Below are 18669 nucleotides of genomic sequence, written 5' to 3'. Positions count from 1 at the left end.
CCTTAAGATCCTTGAGGTAGTGTATCCCGCTTAGATCCCTTCAACCCATCAGACCTTTAGACCCTTTTTGACCTTTTAAGACCCATAAACCACTTTAGACAACTCTACACCATTTAGAAAATCGAAAAAAATTCCACCGAAAATCGTTTTTCACAACCTTACTTAGTGTCGCATCACAAGTTGCAATGATGAATCAAAACTGATATCCTAAAGTGAAACTAATGTTTAAAAGTGAAGCAAACTACTGATCTAGGGATTATTGAATGGGAAACTAGAATGAAATGCTGTGAGAAATACTGAAAGCTATGGGGAGTATAGAGAGAGGGTGCAGGTTGGGGGCTGAAGAAGCGATGTGGAGAGGGAGAGGTGCATGTAGGTGGTGTGTTGGCATGGAAAGAACTTTGGTGATCTTCCATCAGGCGGTTGGCCCAAAATGTGCCTAAATTTGTTTCCCAGCTGAGCTATCATAATTTCACTCTCACTCCCAAGCAGGACTTCGGAGGTACAAGCATCGACTGGAATTTTTTGCTGTTGGAATGGACTGAGGGTGCCAAGGTTACCAGCTTTACCCAATGTGATATCTGCACACTGAATTCCCATTTCTACCAGTATGTACTCATTTGAGGTGAGATATCTACGAACCTGTCAGTGACGGGTACACTGCTCGTACATTATAAAACCACTTCGTCTCCGGGTGCATTTGAGTGGCTCGGATCGTTAGTTTAATCATATACGCCTGTTAAAGGGCAGATTGGGTTTAGGGGATTAGCACCCAGAAGACCGTGTCGGCGTCCAGCGATTCACTCGGTCACCATTAGTACAATGGACACACAGCACCGATCAGCATGATGCATCAACTGGCTTGGTGGTGCCATGAGAGATAGGTATCGTGATACACAGGCCGGTGATCCAGCTTGGAATGACTATTTCAGTTGGCCATCGTGACCACTTTCTGCCTCGTGTTGGCTTAATGGTTCGAGTGGTGGACTCTGGATCCTAGGATCCTGAGTTCAAATCCTGCTCGGCTGTTTAATTAATATCAGGTGGGGTTGACTCTGCCAGTCATCCTTCCGAGGTTGGCAAAATGAGTGCCAGCTTGCTGGTATCCTGTGTCGGAGTGGCGATCCGTCCAGGATTGTGCCCAATAGCCAAGGATACTGCTTTGGCAGCACCAACGCTCTGCATAGAGTATGGTCCTAATGGATGGATGGATGGATCGTGATCGCTCTGACACGGTGCGTCAGGATTCAGACAGGGAAACCTGCCGAAACTGACGGCTGTAATATCTTTAGATGAAGTACTTGGCTGATCCATTCTAAATGCTGATGCCAACAGGATGCCATCTGACCGAGGCACGGCGCACTTTGCGATGCAACTGCCTGCCTGCAAAGCCCCAATCTGACAATTTCTCATCGAGCTGAGAATCAAACCCAGAGCAGACCATCCAAGGTATGAGTGCTAAATTGCATCACAAATTGAGCCATTCCTCAGTTGAATGTTAATCTCGGCGTCCCATCTGCTGCCATTAGTTGGTGAAGATGATATATCCCCGAGTTTCCTTTGCAAAGAATAGGCAAGTTATAGCTGGCACCCTGAGAAAATCCGCATTCCAGTCACCTTCATTACAACATCAAGCCTGGCTGCCAGTGCATGAAAAACTGGGGTTAAAAACTTTCCTCGGCTGAGCCCCTAAGCTGGGATTTATTGGGGCTGTTCATGAAGTAGTGAAAGTCGTTATATATTGTTGCATGAGCAGGGTTATAAGTTTCACTCCAAATCACAAATCATGTCATGCTGGCTGTCCCAAAACTCCGTCCACAGGGGGCCACATTCCAAACAGCTGAGCGGCAAGAAAAATCTTCCTCCACTTATTTAATGGTGCAAGCATGATGGGAAGATAGGATGCACAAAATGACTGAACAAACGAAGAGTGGAGAAAATAATAAAGGAAATGAGGCAAAGGGGGGTGGGGGGGAGCGGTGGTGTCAGGGATCAATGAGATAATGGGATCGAATCTATGGCAGTGGGATGTGCAGTAAGTGCTTGTGGGAAACATGTAGCATGTAAACATGTAAGTAACAGTAAGTGCTTGTGGGCTTGTGGGAAACTTGTGGGTAGATGAAGGTGCTCAAATGGAATGGTATTGAAGCATAAATAGGCAGTTCACTTTCTCCGATTCTCCATACTATTTTGCAGCTACATGTACTTCCTCTTTCCCTTATCGTCTGTCTCTTGTCTCTCACTCCTCTCCTCCTTTTTTCTCCACGCTGATCTCTACTACTGCCAGTGTCCATGCATGCTCCCTCTTATAAAGTCATGTGTGGGGTGCAGTTATCTGCACCACCACCAGATTGAAAAACCAGCCACACTGGGGGGGATGTTGGGGTGAGGGGGGTTGAGAGGGGGGATGCCCAAGCAGCTCAGCAGCAGATGGCATGGGTTGCTGAAGGCCTAAATTCATTTTGAAGGGGACTTGTAATTCTAAAAATAGGACTGCACATTCTCAAGATCACCTGAATCAGGAGCAACAGTCACTCAAACCCCCGCAAACCCCCTCAAACCCTGATATATATTTTTTTTAATGTCGTGAGCAAACTTTAGAACATCACGGGTGATGAAGGTCGTCATCAAGTTTCATCGATATCGTGTGTGTAGTTTTGGATAAGACAGCAAATACTTATTTTGGGTGTAACCCTCCTCTCCCCATCGACCCTCCTCAACCCTGATGGTTTTTTTTAAGGTATGAACAATCTTTGGTACATCATGGGTGATGAAGGTGGTGGTCAAGTTTCATCAGAATTGTGTGTGCAATTTCTGAGAAAAGAGCAAATACCTGTTTTGGGGGGCAACCCCCCCATAGACACCCTTAGACCTCAAATTTATTTTGGACATAAATTTGACAGTCAAATTTATGGCGTGAACAAACTTTGGTACATCACGGGTGATGAAGGTGGTGGTGAAGTTTCATCGAAATTGTATGTGTAGTTTTGGAGAAGAAAGCAAAAACATATTTTGGTGGGCAACCCCCCTTAAACTCCCACAGAGCCCAATTTTTCAAATGCCATGAACAAACTTTTGTATGTTATGGGTGAAGAAGGTTGGAGTGAAGTTTTATCGGAATTGTGTGTCGTTTCTGAGAAAAAAGAAAATACCTCTTTAGGGGGGAAACCTCCTGCACCCCCACATAAACTCCCTCTGTGGACCACTTCAGACACCGGTTTTTTTTTTTAATGCCGTGAACAAACTTTGGTACATCATGGGTAATGAGGGTTGTGGTAAAGTTTCATTGAAATCGTATGTGTCGTTTCAGAGAAGAAGTTGCAAGTATTTGTGGATGGATGGATGGACTGACGACGCGCCATCACTTAAGCTCCCCAGAACTATGTTCCAGGTGAGCTAAAAACGATCCCTGGGAATATTATTTTAAACGAACTACAGTTGGAAGCTGTGAAGCGCTCAGTGACGATCCTGAAGAGAACCCTCAGCACAAAACTTTGAGAACAAAAACCTTCACAGCTTGATCCATGAATCGTGACCCCTTACCAAAATGAAGGTGGATACTTTGAGCCTGCCCTGGGAGGACTCCATTCCACATTCTGAAACCCTAATATGTAGATACTAATCAACAACACACACACACACACACACACACACACACACACACACACACACACACACACACACACACACACACACACACACACACACACACACATACGGTGAGACCTGGTAGGTCTCTGTTTCACCTCCTGATGAACCCCACCCACATATTGAGATAGAAGGCAACAACAGCAACTGACACACACACATACACACACACACACACACACACACACACACACACACACACACACACACACACACACACACACACAATTTGAGACCTGGGGCAGGAGTGTTCAAATCAAAACCCACAGCTCTTACACTCCTTTGCACTCCAACGGTCAGCTCCGAATCTGAGTCTTACATGCTGCAGTCCCCTCACTAGAGGGGGAAGGGTGGGGGACCAGGATGAGAATTGAGAGAGAGAGGGAGAGAGGGAGGTCAGAAAGAAAGAAACAGAGAGAGAGAGAGAGAGAGAGAGAGAGAGAGAGAGAGAGAGAGAGAGAGAGAGAGAGAGAGAGAGAGAGTGGGAGAGAGGGGTGAGGGATTCCGGCAGATGTGACGCCCAGTTTATCATCCATCTGAGAGACGACACACTTTGATGAATTACCCTGCCTATGAAACACTGAGATGACAGTTTATAGCTCGGTCGAGATTCAAAACCAGTCTACACAGAGTGAGCATGCACACCTCTCTGCTTTCCTGCTGTGATGTGGCGATTCCTTACTTCATAACTGAAAATATTTTTTTCTCATTGTGATCATATAATTTATTTTGCCTTCCTACCTCCGGCATCGAACCACAGTATAGTAATTGAAACTTGAAGAATGTGCCGAGTAGCTTCACCAAGCAATACATGAAACGGTTGAAGAAACTTTTAAAAGCAAAACGTTTAATTTTTAATTTGTATTTATCTATGCCGAAGAGAAGGGTCATATCGTGGAAGAACAAAAAGGGGAAATGTCGTGGAAAATAAGTTTCACATTTTCAGTGAGCCAGCCACCGCATGTTACACTGCAGCACAACATGTGGACAACACAGGCGAGTAGCCCTGAAACTTGTTCAAGTCAATCGATATACAGTATTCAATAACAGTGCGAATATTGTAGAGTGTTCACCTAGTGGCTTAAGCACTCCAAAGAAACGGTTGATAAACAGCTCGCTTGGCCCGCGATTAGCAATGACAGGACCGTCATTTAAACGTACACCTCCCGGAGACGCCCAAAATACCAAATATATCCGAATTGGACAAATAAACACTTTTTTAGGAGTCGGAACTGCTACAAGTTTGATTCTGGAGCTTAAATTTTGTAATTCTGCTTAGTTTAAGAGATTACCACGGTTATCGCATGTGTGGAAATGAAATAAAGCCATGAACGCTGCCATCTCCAGGCATTTATAAGAATTACAATGTACCCAGCAATTTGTCGCTATGATGAACATGGCATTCGACAATATGAGTGAGGAAAGTGAAAGAAAAAAAAACTTTAGCATTAAGAAATCGTTGTGGCCTGTTCCAAGTCAAGGTATGGTTGAGCAGGCCAAAAACTTGGTGGCTTCAGCCCCCGATGAGGTTACCTGGGATATGCCTTAAGACCCCATCGAGAGCGGAAACCGAAGATCACCTGATGAAGGATATAATTAAATAAGGCCGTTGCTTATCTTCAAAAGGGCTGTTTTAATTAACCTAAACACACAATTTTCACTCATGCACTTCCTTGGAATTTTCTTGGTATGCCTGCAAAGTTTCAAGCTGCTAGTTTTCATGGTTTTGGAGTTATAGAGGACACACACACACACACACACACACACACACACACACACACACACACACACACACACACACACACACACACACACACACACACACACACACACACATTTATTTGTAAAGATATATTTATCATTTACAAACTCGATAAGATGACGTATTGTTACAAATCTGGAAGCTTTGTGCACACAGACAGACAGCCGTCCCCTATAGCTCAGTTATATCGGTAAGTGTGTGTTTTTCGTTAGGGTCCCGTCCCTTGTTTAATGGGTAATTAAATGTTCATGCGCTGCGGAGTTATTTTGATAGTTAGGATTTTTATAACAACCATAACTGCAACAACACGCCTTCACCTCGCTTCCTCACACCGACACCATTGCCTACGTGCATGTCAGCACGTACGTGGGCAGGGTTCACAAGGACCTGACGTCGCTCTCGCCCAATCAGGGAGATGCGAGCGAGTTCCCCGGCGGTCGTCCAATGAGCACAGCCCACGCAGAATAATATTCCTCACCTTGTTTGGGGTGGGCCGCCGCGACTGCCATCACGCCCCTCCCCCCCCGGTCCAATCAGCAGACTTGGCGTCATTTGCGGCCAATGTGGATGAGCGAACCGTGCCCGAAAAGGGGACGAAGGAAGGGAGAGCAAATAATCTGCGGCAGTCTTCTCGAGCACGTGTTCTGGGCTCTGCTCGTCCCGTCGCTGGCGCTGGTCGGATCTCTCTTGTCGCTGGCTCTGGGCTCATCGCAGCGATCCCTCACCTCGTCTCGCCGCCGCTGGATTCGGGTGCCCTGGTCCGTTCTTGCCGACTGGTGCTCCGGGAAGGAGCGGACGTCGAGCCGCACGCTCGCCTCCGGGTAGCCTGCCACGTTCTCATCCCTCAGCTCGACTTCCCTCCAAGCTGAAGGGATAATAAAGACCATTTTGGGTCCGTTTCTTTTGGGTGTGCGTCTGTCTGTGGGCCCGTCTATAAGTAGGAATTGGATAAGTGCTTTCGCTGTACATTATGTGCCTTGCTTTAGTCAGTTTAACTGATCTTATGTGTTCCTTCCCCACCTATTGTAAATAAATATCCATGTGTTTAATGTATCAGCTCGTTTTTGTGTTTATTTCATTGGTTTAACACGGTGCGTGTTAGGTGATTAAAAAGGCCGTTGCTGCTGTAAATGTACGTTTGGACCGACGGGACCTCGGTAACCATCCGCTCGGGTTACGCACGGGTCGAGCACGGAAACAACTCTTGCCGTTCGAGTCCCGTCGAGGGTGTGAATACTCGATATCTCGTCACGTGGGTCTCTAGGTATTTTGAAGTTTGGAAAATAACCCTGTACCACGTGGTTGATTTATTGACGATTCACGGTCCTGGAAGGGACCCGTGCCTTCGGAGTTTTCCGAACGGTACGATCTAGATTCCGGGTGTTCGGTAGAGTCGACCCTACTGCTCCACCTAGCGGTCGTGCTCGCAGCCGATACCCAGCTCCACAACAATATATTTATATTTTACAAACTGGGTTACATTGGAGATATACTTGTCCTTTACAAACTCTGTTACATTAGTGATATATTTTTATTTTACAAACTGATTAGATGAGAGATCTATTTATATTTTACAAACCAGGTTACATTGGAGATATAATATTTATATTTTACCAACTGGGTTACATTAGAGATATAAATTTTATATTTTACAAACTGGGTTACAATGGAGATATCATATTTTTATTTTACAAACTCGAAAAGATAAAATATATTTATCCTTTAGAAACTCGATTACATGAGATATATTTATCTTTTACAAACCAGGTTACATGAGAGATATATTTATCTTTTACAAACCAGGTTACATGAGAGATATATTTATCTTTTACAAACCAGGTTACATGAGCGATATATTAATACTGTATTTTACAAACTGATTATGTGAGAGATACATTGTTGTGGGCTGGGGTCCGGCGGCGATAAACGACCACGAGGTGGAGCAGTTGAGTTGTCTCCCACCGAACACCCAGAATTTAGGTCGTGACTCTCGGATAAGTTCGAGAGTTCACGGATCCCTTTGCGGACCGTGGTCGCCAATATTTTGACGGCGTGGGGTCGGGTTAATTGCCTAATTTCAAAATACGTAAATACCCACGTCGTCACAACTACCGGGGAAAACCACAACCTCGACAGACCTCGGGCAGAACGGACCATTTACCAAGCCCAATCCGGGTGTAAACCGAGCGGGGATTACCAAGATCCATCGGTCCAAATAACAACTTATCGGCCCGAACGGCCTTACTATTTCTCAATACACACCTTGCTCGGCCAATGAAAGAAAACACGAACAATGAACTGGAACATTTAACAGGGGTTTAATACAAATAATAATTGGGAAGGGAGACACAGAGCAGAGTTATCACAAATAAAGAAATGTAATGTACAATGAACAAGGCACTTAACGATTCTACTTACAGACGGGGCTCACGGGCACACACACACGCAAAAGAAACTGGACCCCATGGGTCTTTAGTCGGTAGAGCCGGGCCGGGGTACCTGTCCCGCCTCGTGCGGTCACACCAACCTGAACCACCATGGTGGGACTCGAACCCACGACCTTGGCGTTGTCAGCACAAAGACTGCAAACCGCTCAACCACGACCACAGACCACGCCGCAATCGCCACCAAGACTGCAGACCACTCAACCACAACCACAGACCGCGCTGCAATCACCAGCAAGACTGCAGACCGCTCAACCACGACCACAGACTGCGCCGCAATCGCCACCAAGACTCTGTCTGTCGTCCTCTCGTCTCTTTTTTTTCTCTCTTGAAGTGGGAGGGGTTTCTTTCCTCGTCACTCGCCGTCTGATTGGACGAGGGGTTGTCGGACGACTCGTGGTCAGCCTCCCGATTGGCTGGGGCGCGCGTGTGGTGCCCGCCCTTCACTCATTGGCTGGAGGAAACGTTTCATGCCCTTCCTTGGAGCGGAGCCTCGATCCGAAGCGACGGAGGCTCCACCCACGCAATCAGCCAAAAACACGTGGGCAATGGCGACTGGGTCGAGTGAGGGATGGTGGCGTTGTTGTAGTTGTTGTTGTAGTTGTTGTAAAAACCTAACTAAAAATAACTCGTAGCGCAAACACAAAATTCCCATTAGACAGAAGGAGGGATTCTAACTATAAACACATACTTATCTAAATAACTGAACTATGGGGACTCTGGCTGTTTGTGTGCACAAGGTTTCCAAATCTGTAACAATATTTATCTTTAACAAACTAGGTTACGTAAGATATATATTTATCTATTACAAACTCAATTAGATGAGGTGTATTTATCTTTTACAAACTGGGTTAAATGAGAGATATATTTATCCTTTACAAAATTGTTACATGAGAGATACATTTATATTTTATAAAGTCGATTAGATGCGATATATATAAATATTTTACTAACTCAGTTGGATGACACATATATATATATATATATATATATATATATATATATATATATATATATATATATATATATATATATATATATATATATATATATATATATGGAGCTGTTGAACAGCTCCCAAGATGAAAGCAGCCATTTTAATAGGATAACCTCTTCTTAAAATTGAATGTAGCATTTAATTGAGGAAGCCAAAGCATTTAAGATGCTCTCAGTAAGCTACCATTTTTTGACTGTTGGTAATCAAAGCAAGTCATCTATATATATATATATATATATATATATATATATATATATATATATATATATATATATATATATATATATATATATATATATATATATATATATATATATATATATATATATATATATATAGATATATATAGATATATATATATATATATATATATATCTCTCTCTCTCTCTCTCTCTCTCTCTCTCTCTCTCTCTCTCTCTCTCTCTCTCTCTCTCTCTCTCTCTTTCTCTCTCTCTCTTTCTCTGTGTGTCTCTCTCTCTCTCTCTCTGTCTCTGTCTCTTTGTCGTGCAGCTGAACATCTGGCTTTCTTGTTGGCCCTTGTAACAACATTCTTTGAGCCTTGGGCTCGGAGAAGCCCAATCATAAATCAGCACTGTTTTGGTATAGTTCAAAAGGGAACATCTTGTAGCAGAATGAGACGATAATATATATATATATATATATATATATATATATATATATATATATATATATATATATATATATATTGTGATAAAGATCTGCCTGATCAATAACAGATCTTCTTGCTTGTGAAAAGATAAATGCTTTGTCAGGCCAGGAGAGAATATTTTCTGGGGTGTTGTTACTTTCAAAGAAAACGATATCTTAGAAAGGAAATATAAAGCTGATGGAAGTTGGGGAAATCATGAAAACAGATGAGCAGGAAAAGTATATATAAAGTAAACCAAACTGCTTGCAGGCCAGAGTTTGACTGAGCTGGTATACTGTAGGTATTCTGTGCCTTTCTACTCTCGTGTACACTTTTGATGCGTATTAAAAGCTCTTCTCTACGACGATTGGTGTAGTCATTGCTTGATTGCAGACCCTGATCTCGACATTTTGGCGTAGTCGGCAAGGGGGTAAAAACAGAGAAAAAGAGGGGAACTTCTTGCTTGGTGAGACAAAAAGAGGACAGCAGCCGGCCGGCTTAAAGATAAGGTAAGAACTGCCTCTTTTTCTCGCACCGGGACATACAGGTTCGCTGCTCTTTGTGATCTGTACTTATCTTAAAAGAACGAGAAAAGAGGGAGCTTTGTGCGCATCAAAAAGAGGGGCACCCCCGGGGGGTTAAGTGTTCGCAGGGGGGGGGGTTGCAGGTGATGCTTACAGGCTCATCTCAGAAATCCCTGGAGAACAGTGTCTAAAGGGGAGGTTGTAAGGTATAAACCCTGGGAGGGTAATCTGAGAAATCTCCAAGAGACAAGGTATTTCTGTGGGAGATTGAGGACGTGGAAGGTGTGCAAGGGAGTGTGAGGGTTCGTGGAAAGGTGTGAAAGACACTCAACCCAACCCGAGACCACCCCAGGCAAAACACTGACCAGTCCAAGAACACTCTAGAAATCATCAAGGAAAATGGGAAATAAAACATCAAAACTGAAATTGAATAATGCCCCACCCACGAATACCGTGGCAGAAATGATGTATGGGAAATATGGAGTCAAGTCATGTACCCAATTGGCATTATGGCATAAATGGACAAAGGAAGACCAATGCCCATTCCCGAGATGGGGCTCTTTAAAAGCAGAAATTATAAATAACTTGGCATGTCGATTAGAACAACGGACAAGTGATAAGTTAAAACCAGAGCCAGATCTTGAAGCGTGGAAATTGTGGGAGGAGGAGGCCTTACAAATAAGTGAAGTAGCTAGAAATTTGGTGAAACAGAAACTATTAAAACTAGAAACACAGGTAAAAGAGATGCAACAACCAGTGATTGGAATTGCTCCTGCCTCGGTAAAAGCCTCTGAGATTGAAGTACAAGGACGGGAAGCTCAGGTAAATAATGAAGGTGATTCATCTGCATATGTTAATAACACACCAAGATTGTATCCGAACCTTGAAAGTATGGGGCTGATGGCCACAGCCTCTGCTTTCCCGGTTCAGGAAATAACTCCAGCGGGACCAGGGGTGCAGGCTCAGTCAGTGTACCGACCATTTAAAGAGATTGAATTAAGATCAATGAAGGAGAGAGTATTAGATCAGAGGGGAAATGCAGGAGCAGTGAGGAATTTAATAACGCAGTGGGTTGCAGCACATCGATGCACCCACAGTGACATTGGGGTGCTATGTCAAGCAGTGTTGTCTCCATATGTGTGGAAGAGAGCTCGAGAAGCTGCCGAGTGGACAGCAGACGAACCAGCAGTTTGCACCGAAGCAGATCGGCGAGATAAGCGAGGGCGCCTGTATGAGGAGATTGAGAAGGCCTTGCGACCACCAGCATTAGATTGGGATAAAAAATCTATGAAACAAAGCAACGTCAAGGGGAGCGGGCATTCGAGTTTATGGATAGATTAATGTTGACACTCTTACAATATGGGGGGTTTCAAGTTGAAGCAGACATATCAGAGCAAACGGTCACTAATTTCGTAATGGAAGGACTCAGGCCTCAAATTAAAAAACAATTGAAGTATGTACTGTTAGGTTGGCAGGGCAAGAAAGCAAGTGAGATTTGTATAGCAGCTGATCAATGTATGGACCGAGCGGAAGAACGGGAGAACGCAAAGGCAAAAATGAAAGACAAAGTGTTGCAGATGGTGTTGCTCGACAAAGTAGCAGACCAAAGAAAGAATAAGGGTTGGAGAAAGTGGGGACTGGAGGGAGATGATACAGATTCGGAAGAAGAAGAAGCGGCCAGGAGATGGGGACGGCGAATGAGAGGTCCACAAAGACCCCCACCAGCAGCACAGGATGGACGGCCCAAGAAATGGAGTGGAAAAAACAAAGGTTGGACGCGAACGCCACCACAGACCCGCTCGAGGACGGCAGCAACACAAGAACAGGAACAACCAAGTCAATCACAGGGATGTTTCCAGTGCGGGCAATTGGGACATTGGAAAAGACACTGCCCCCAAAGAGGACGACCGGAGATCCAACAGGAGGGAGGATCGGGACAACCGCAAAATCGTAAGTCATATTGACAGACCACGGGTGGACCCGTGTTACAAGGGGCAATGTTGACATTAACACCAAAAGAGGAGCCGACCTACACTTTAGATGTTTCAGGTAAGACACTATCTTTTCTAGTTGACACGGGAGCCACCTACTCTACTATAGCAGCCAAACAGCTGCCACATGTTGAAAAATCCAATGCTGAAGTCCAAGTAGTAGGGTTGGGTGGTAGCATACAAACATTAAAGACAACAACGCAATTACCAGTAAGATGTGGACCTTTACAGGAAAAACATGCATTTCTTCTCACAACCACCACACCGGTGAATTTGTTAGGTAGAGATTTGTTGTGTAAGTTGGGATGTAAAATAGCATGTACGAACAAAGGGGTTTTTGTGGATATTCCCCAGAATAAAGCACAGTCAGCAATGATGCTGTTAATGACATCGCACCCAGTTGTTTATTGGTGGAGGCTGAAAAGACAGCCGATTAGTGAGGCTTTGATATGTTTAAAGGAAGTCTTAGCCAAAAGTGAGGAAATGCAAATGTGGCTAGACAATGCACAAGTAATGACACACATATACTATGAGCCTCCACATTGTACAATCTATTATGATCCGAATGGAGATGATGCTGAATTTGCGGAGAAAGTGCTCCGTATTTGGGAACCTACAATGATCTTTTGATTTGCCGTTTGATGATTGGAAAGGAAGGTGTTGCAATGGAGGTAAAGCTCACAGAACAACAAAGGCATTTGACAAAGTATCCGCCGGGAGTAACTTCGCATGTGACAATAACCACAGCAAAAGATTATCACCCGAAGGATTTGGGCTTTATGGTTTATCACCTGCAGGGAGCAGTAGCGACCTGCACAACAACGATGCTGCATTGGCAGGTGCACAAGCTAGCGAACGATGAAGGGTGGATTTGTGATTTTGAGGAACAGGTGTTATTGGGGACAATTGAAGAGGTTGATTTACCACCGAAACATGAGAGGGTGATGGAAACGGTAAATGAAGGAGAAAACGCAGAAGATTTGATAGAAAGAGTTCCACAAGAATTGTGGACCCGACATGACAATGATGTAGGCCGTATAATTGGGGCAACGCCTCTCGTGGTTAAACTCAAACCGGGAATGCCTTGGCCAAATGTGCGCCAATACCCCCTGCGAAAGGAGGCGGAGGCCGGGATAGCACCAGTAATTGAATCTTTGAAGGAGCAAGGGATAATTGTAGAAACTTCAAGCCCATGCAACACGCCTATACTGCCAGTGAAAAAGCCACAGAAAGATAAGTGGAGATTTGTTCAGGATTTACGGGAAGTAAATGAGGTGATTCAAAGTATCCACCCCGTGGTACCGAGCGCAGAGGGGGTGATGACGTCTATACCTGCAAGTTCCACCCATTTTACTGTAATCGATTTATGTTCTGCATATTTTTCTGTACCCATTGATAAAAAATCCCAGTTTTTATTTGCCTTCACGTATAAAGGCCGTCAATACACATGGACTGTTTTTCCTCAGGGGTTCGCGGATAGTCCAACATTATTTTCGCGTACCTTATATAAGGACTTAGAAGATGTTGTCTTCAAGGGTAAATCAGTGCTGCTACAATATGTGGATGATTTGCTCATTTGCTCCCCAAACAAAGCAGCGTGTGAAACAGATACGCTGCAGCTGCTCCAGGCATTGGCAAGAAAAGGCCACAAGGTGAATAAAGAGAAGATGCAATTAGTCAAGGAAAGGGTTAAGTATTTGGGACACCACATTTCGCAAGGAAAGAGGGAATAACTTCAATTTCAGAAGTGCCATGCCCTCGCACAAAGAAAGAGATGATGCGATTCCTAGGTATGGCAACCTACTGTAGACAGTGGATTGTTGATTATGCAATTCTGACAAAGGAACTGTATGTTGTGGTGGGCAAAAACCAGCCCAATGTAATTGAGTGGACTGAGAAGATGGGGGAATATTTTACCAAATTAAAAGCGGCACTCTCGACAGCTCCCGCGTTGGGGCTGCCAGATTATGAGAAACCATTCTTCCTTTACTCTCACGAAACTAGAGGATTTGCGCAGGCTGTGCTGACACAATCCCACGGCGACCGCCAGCGACCAATTGCATATTTTAGCCGAAGGCTGGACCCGGTCGAACGTGGGTTGCCTCTTTGTTTGCAAGCAGTGGCCGCAGCGAGCTACGCAGTTAAGCGCACGGCAGAGATCGTAATGGGTCACCCCCTCACGCTCAGGGTACCTCACTGTGTCGCGGCTTTATTAACCCAAAAGCAAACACAACATTTAACCAACACACGCCTGATTCAGTATGAGACGACTCTCCTCCACCAGCCAAATTTGCAGATTGAGAGATGTAATGTTCTTAATCCTGCTTCCTTGCTGCCAACGAAAGACGACGGCGATGCTCACGACTGCACAGAGGCAATACAAGAAGTATCCACCGTGCGCCCGGATCTAAAGGATCAACCCTTGGAACACCCGGACCTCACCTTGTTCATCGATGGTTCGGCCTATCGTGGCCGAGACGGCTCGGGGCATGCAGGATACGCCGTGTGCAGGATATGCATGCACCCATAGTGAAGTTATTGAAGCGAGACGCCTGCCTGCACATTTTTCTGCCCAGCAGGCGGAGCTGTGTGCCCTGATAAGGGCATGTGAACTATCTGCCAACATCGCGGTAAATATATACACTGACTCTAACTATGCTTTTGGTGTGGTACATGACAAAGGTGCGATATGGAAAATGCGAGGGTTTCTCACCTCTGCAGGAACACCAATAAAAAATGGTGATTTAGTTTCTGAGCTGTTAAAAAGTATCTCAGCACCAGCGGACATCGCGGTAATTAAATGCCGCGCACATCAGAAACTCACTACGGATATAGACAAAGGAAATGACAAGGCGGATAAAACTGCAAAAGAGGCGGCTAGTCTGCCTATTCCTTTGATAATGCCAGCACGACTACCGAAGGAACAAATTAAGGTGCATCAGTATAGCTTGTCAGATATTATTGCAATTCAAGCTGCAGCATCGCTGGATGATCGTGACAAATGGAAAGCTGCAGGAGGGACAATGGATGCAGACGGACTATGGTCTAATAGGGGAAAGGTCATAGCACCTACTGAAATCCTACCGTGGCTTGCACGCATGGCCCATTTCAATGGACATGTGTGCAAGAGGGGGACTGTGAGACAGGTGCAAGAATCCTGGTATGCACCAGGAATTGGGGGAGTCGCAGAAGGGGTTTGTAAGAGTTGCCAAATATGTCAAAAACACAACCAGCAGAAGGAGGGAAAAACAAGAGTGCTGGGAGCTCACCCAGCCCCTTGGGGACCGTTCATGTACCTACAAATAGACTTTATAAAAATTCCTGCATCAGGCGGGTTCAGCAATGTTTTGGTAGTGGTAGACATTTTTACTAAGTGGGTAGAGGCGTACCCATGTGCAAAGGCTGATGCCGCTACCGTGGTGAAGCACCTGTTAAAAAGTTTTTTCTGCCGATTTGGCATTCCTCATAAAGTGTCTCACGATCAAGGAGGACATTTTACGGGGGAAATAACACGGGCAGCGTGTAAAGCACTGGGAATTAAACAAACATTTCATTGTGTTTATCACCCAGAGTCAGCAGGTGCTGTGGAACGGCAAAACGGAATACTGAAGAACAAACTGGCTAAAATAACAACGGAGACGGGGTTAAAATGGCCAGAGGCATTACCCTTGGCACTAATGAGCATGCGATCGACAGTAAACCGGAAAACAGGGTTATCCCCCCATGAAATACTAATGGGAAGGCCAATGAGGCTGCCTGTGACCGCACCCACAAACATGAATAAGTTGGATATTACAATGATGGACGAGAACTTGTTGACATTTTGTAAACAGCTTTGCAGGATCGCAAGGGCGATACACACAAGGGTAAAAGAGGCCCGAGCCGAACCAGTGGAAGAGCCGTACCACGCCTTCCAGCCAGGAGACTACGTACTGATAAAACACTTCACGAGGAAAACAGCCTTGGAACCTCGGTGGAAAGGACCATTTCAGGTACTGCTGACTACTCCGACTGCGGTAAAGTGCGAGGGTAAGACGGCTTGGATACATGCCACACATTGTAAACTGGCTATACCAGCAGAGACAGGGACAACATGAACAACACCTATCTTACCATGACTGTATTTTTTGTGCACTTGGATGCACGTGGGCATTTTACAATATGAGCTGCATGCGTTATAATGAAGGAAAAACTGATGATGAGAGAACTATGGGTAAAAGAAAGAGACGAGAACTAATCCTACATAAAGAATTGACTGATCATCCACTGAACACTTACCTGGCATTATCCCTACAGTACGCTAGGACAATGAACAAAAGGGAGTGTTGGGTGTGTTCACACCTTTCACATTCCTCAAAACACGGATTACCCTTGTTTGCAGTTCCACTCCAGGGGGAGAACATGTGTGGGTACATAGTCCGTAGACAAGATAGACCAGTTTTAACTAAAGTAGAGAAGGCATCAGTGGAAGGTAGAATAATAGAAATAAAAAGTAATTGGGAGAAGGGGGGTTATAATTGCACGAACTATGAGCATTGGTATTACCCTAAGTACAGAACTATTAAGCAAAAGGCTGTGGGACAGGGCCCGGCAAGAGCAATAAAAGTAACGAATTATGATGGATTGAAGAAGGGGGAGGGATTAGAAAAGTACCCCCCACATTTTCAGCTCATGCACAAACAAATTGGATTGATTTGTTTAGTTAGAGGACAAGGGGGGGGGGGACCCCATTTAGGAGAATCAACATGCCAGTACTATGCGAGACATGGGGATGAAATGGTGACCATAAAAGGGCGAATTAATGGAACAACCATACCTGTAAAAATCGAAGTAAATAACCTGCTTGAACCTCAGGCACCCCTAAATGGTACATATTTTGTGTGTGGGTATAAGGCATACTCATGGCTACCAGTGGGATGGAGGGGATCATGTTTTTTGGGATTTATACTACCCAGGATTCGGATCACTGACCAATCACCCTTTGTACCACAGGTCAGATCGAGAAGAGCCATTTCAGAAGTTGAGAGGTTTTTCATGATTGCATTCCCCTTTTACGGAGCAGGCAAAAGTGCAAGGGAAATTATCAATTTGGCAGCATCTTTGGAAAAGCTTGCTAATACCACCAGCGAAGGATTTCACAAAACGAGTGCTGAGCTGGTAGCCATATGGACAACCGTGATGCAAAACCGCATCGCTCTGGATATGCTTTTAGCAGAGAAAGGAGGGACGTGTGCAGTTATAGGTGTGGAATGCTGCACATACATTCCAGATAATTCAGAAGAAATTGATAATTTGGCTGAAAAAATTAAAGCTGAAGGTGCAAAATATCATGATTTTAACAAGGGATGGTCAATGGGATCTTGGTTGAAGGGAATATTGGGGAGTTGGGGAGCCTGGATAATCCATTGGTTGTTTATAGGGCTCATGATCTTCATAGCAATGATTGTTGTCATCACTTGTATTAAAAATCTAATCAGGGAGTGCGTGAGACGTTGTTCTTCTACAGCAAAGAAAACAACAAAACCGGAGACGGTCCTGGGGAAGCCTGCTGTGGTTGCTGTGGTCAAACCGCTGCCAACACCTCCGCCGTCTCTACCCTCCCCGATAATTCACTCTGGTTTTCCTCCCCAACCCATAGACCCTGAAAAGTACTGTGAACTTAATGGGACTGTTGACCCACTGCTTACACTCACATTGGATGAGTGTCTCGACTTGCTCACACCGATGACGAAGATGGAAAGAAATGTTATCTAAACATTGCCTTGTTGGAAAATGTTGGGACTTTTCTTTAAAATTTTCTTTCACTCTGGCTTGCAGTTTATAAAATTATATTCTTTTTGTTGGTTCATAAAGAACACAATATATAGATTCTTGTTTGCTGATATTCTTTTTGTTGGTTCATAAAGAACACGATAAATAGCAAAAAAATATATATATATTCTTACTGGTTGTTTATAAAAATTTTATTCTTGTTTGCTGATTCTTAATTGTTTATAAAAATTATATTCTTGTTCATAAAGAACCATAGTTAGTTGAAAATATATGTATCTTTTTGTGTGTGTGAAATAATTTTTGTGTAAGTTGTTTTTGAAAGGTAATTTTTGCTTCCTCATGACCTATATTCAAGTTATAATTGTTGAAATGTATCCACTATTCTATAGAGGGGTGGGGTATTGATGGGCCGGTCGGGATGGTGGAGGGGGGGCTTTTCTATGAAGCTAGAAAGTGCGGGCGGAGCTTTCGTGACGTTATGACCCACTTGGAGCTACTCATAAAAGTGTACCACTTCTGGAGGAGACTTCCTTTTACCACGTTGCCGCTCCATCAAGATTCCATCTCTAAAAATTATTATAATTGTGGTGTTCCTTTTCCACGATGTTTCTAAGTAACAGAGGGGCAAATGTGGAGCTGTTGAACAGCTACCAAGATGAAAGCAGCCATTTTAATAGGATTACCTCTTCTTAAAATTGAATGTAGCATTTAATTGAGGAAGCCAAAGCATTTAAGATGCTCTCAGTAAGCTACCATTTTTTGACTGTTGGTAATCAAAGCAAGTCGTATATATATATATATATATATATATATATATATATATATATATATATATATATATATATATATATATATATATATATATATATATATATATATATA

The 18669-nt window shown here is 44.0% G+C and overlaps 2 protein-coding genes across 5 annotated transcripts in view; one reads left to right on the top strand and one right to left on the bottom strand.

Moving 5' to 3' along the window:
• The window catches only part of LOC147019888 (6-phosphofructo-2-kinase/fructose-2,6-bisphosphatase 4-like), a 167343-nt gene that overhangs the window by 133886 nt on the left and 14788 nt on the right, over positions 1–18669 (bottom strand). The gene's annotated exons all lie outside the window — the stretch shown is intronic.
• Positions 509–18567, top strand: LOC147019889 (protein NYNRIN-like). 3 transcript variants are annotated; one of them, XM_085894700.1, is made up of 4 exons: positions 509–625; positions 3311–3391; positions 15849–16007; positions 17008–18567. In XM_085894700.1, the coding sequence occupies exons 1-4, from the start codon at positions 611–613 to the stop codon at positions 17767–17769; spliced, it is 1017 nt and encodes a 338-aa protein (XP_085750826.1). In that variant the 5' UTR covers positions 509–610; the 3' UTR covers positions 17770–18567. The 3 variants fall into 3 exon arrangements, with proteins under 3 accessions (XP_085750826.1, XP_085750825.1, XP_085750824.1); XM_085894699.1 differs by lacking the exons at positions 509–625; positions 3311–3391 and having other exon boundaries at positions 13020–16044; positions 17008–17109; XM_085894698.1 differs by lacking the exons at positions 509–625; positions 3311–3391 and having other exon boundaries at positions 13059–16007.

The sequence above is a fragment of the Eptatretus burgeri genome, chromosome 9 (assembly GCF_056783735.1).
Source record: "Eptatretus burgeri isolate ZD-2024b chromosome 9, Ebu_testis_v1, whole genome shotgun sequence".
NCBI classification, from domain to species: Eukaryota; Metazoa; Chordata; class Myxini; order Myxiniformes; family Myxinidae; genus Eptatretus; species Eptatretus burgeri.
This window is presented reverse-complemented; position numbering and strand designations above follow the sequence as displayed.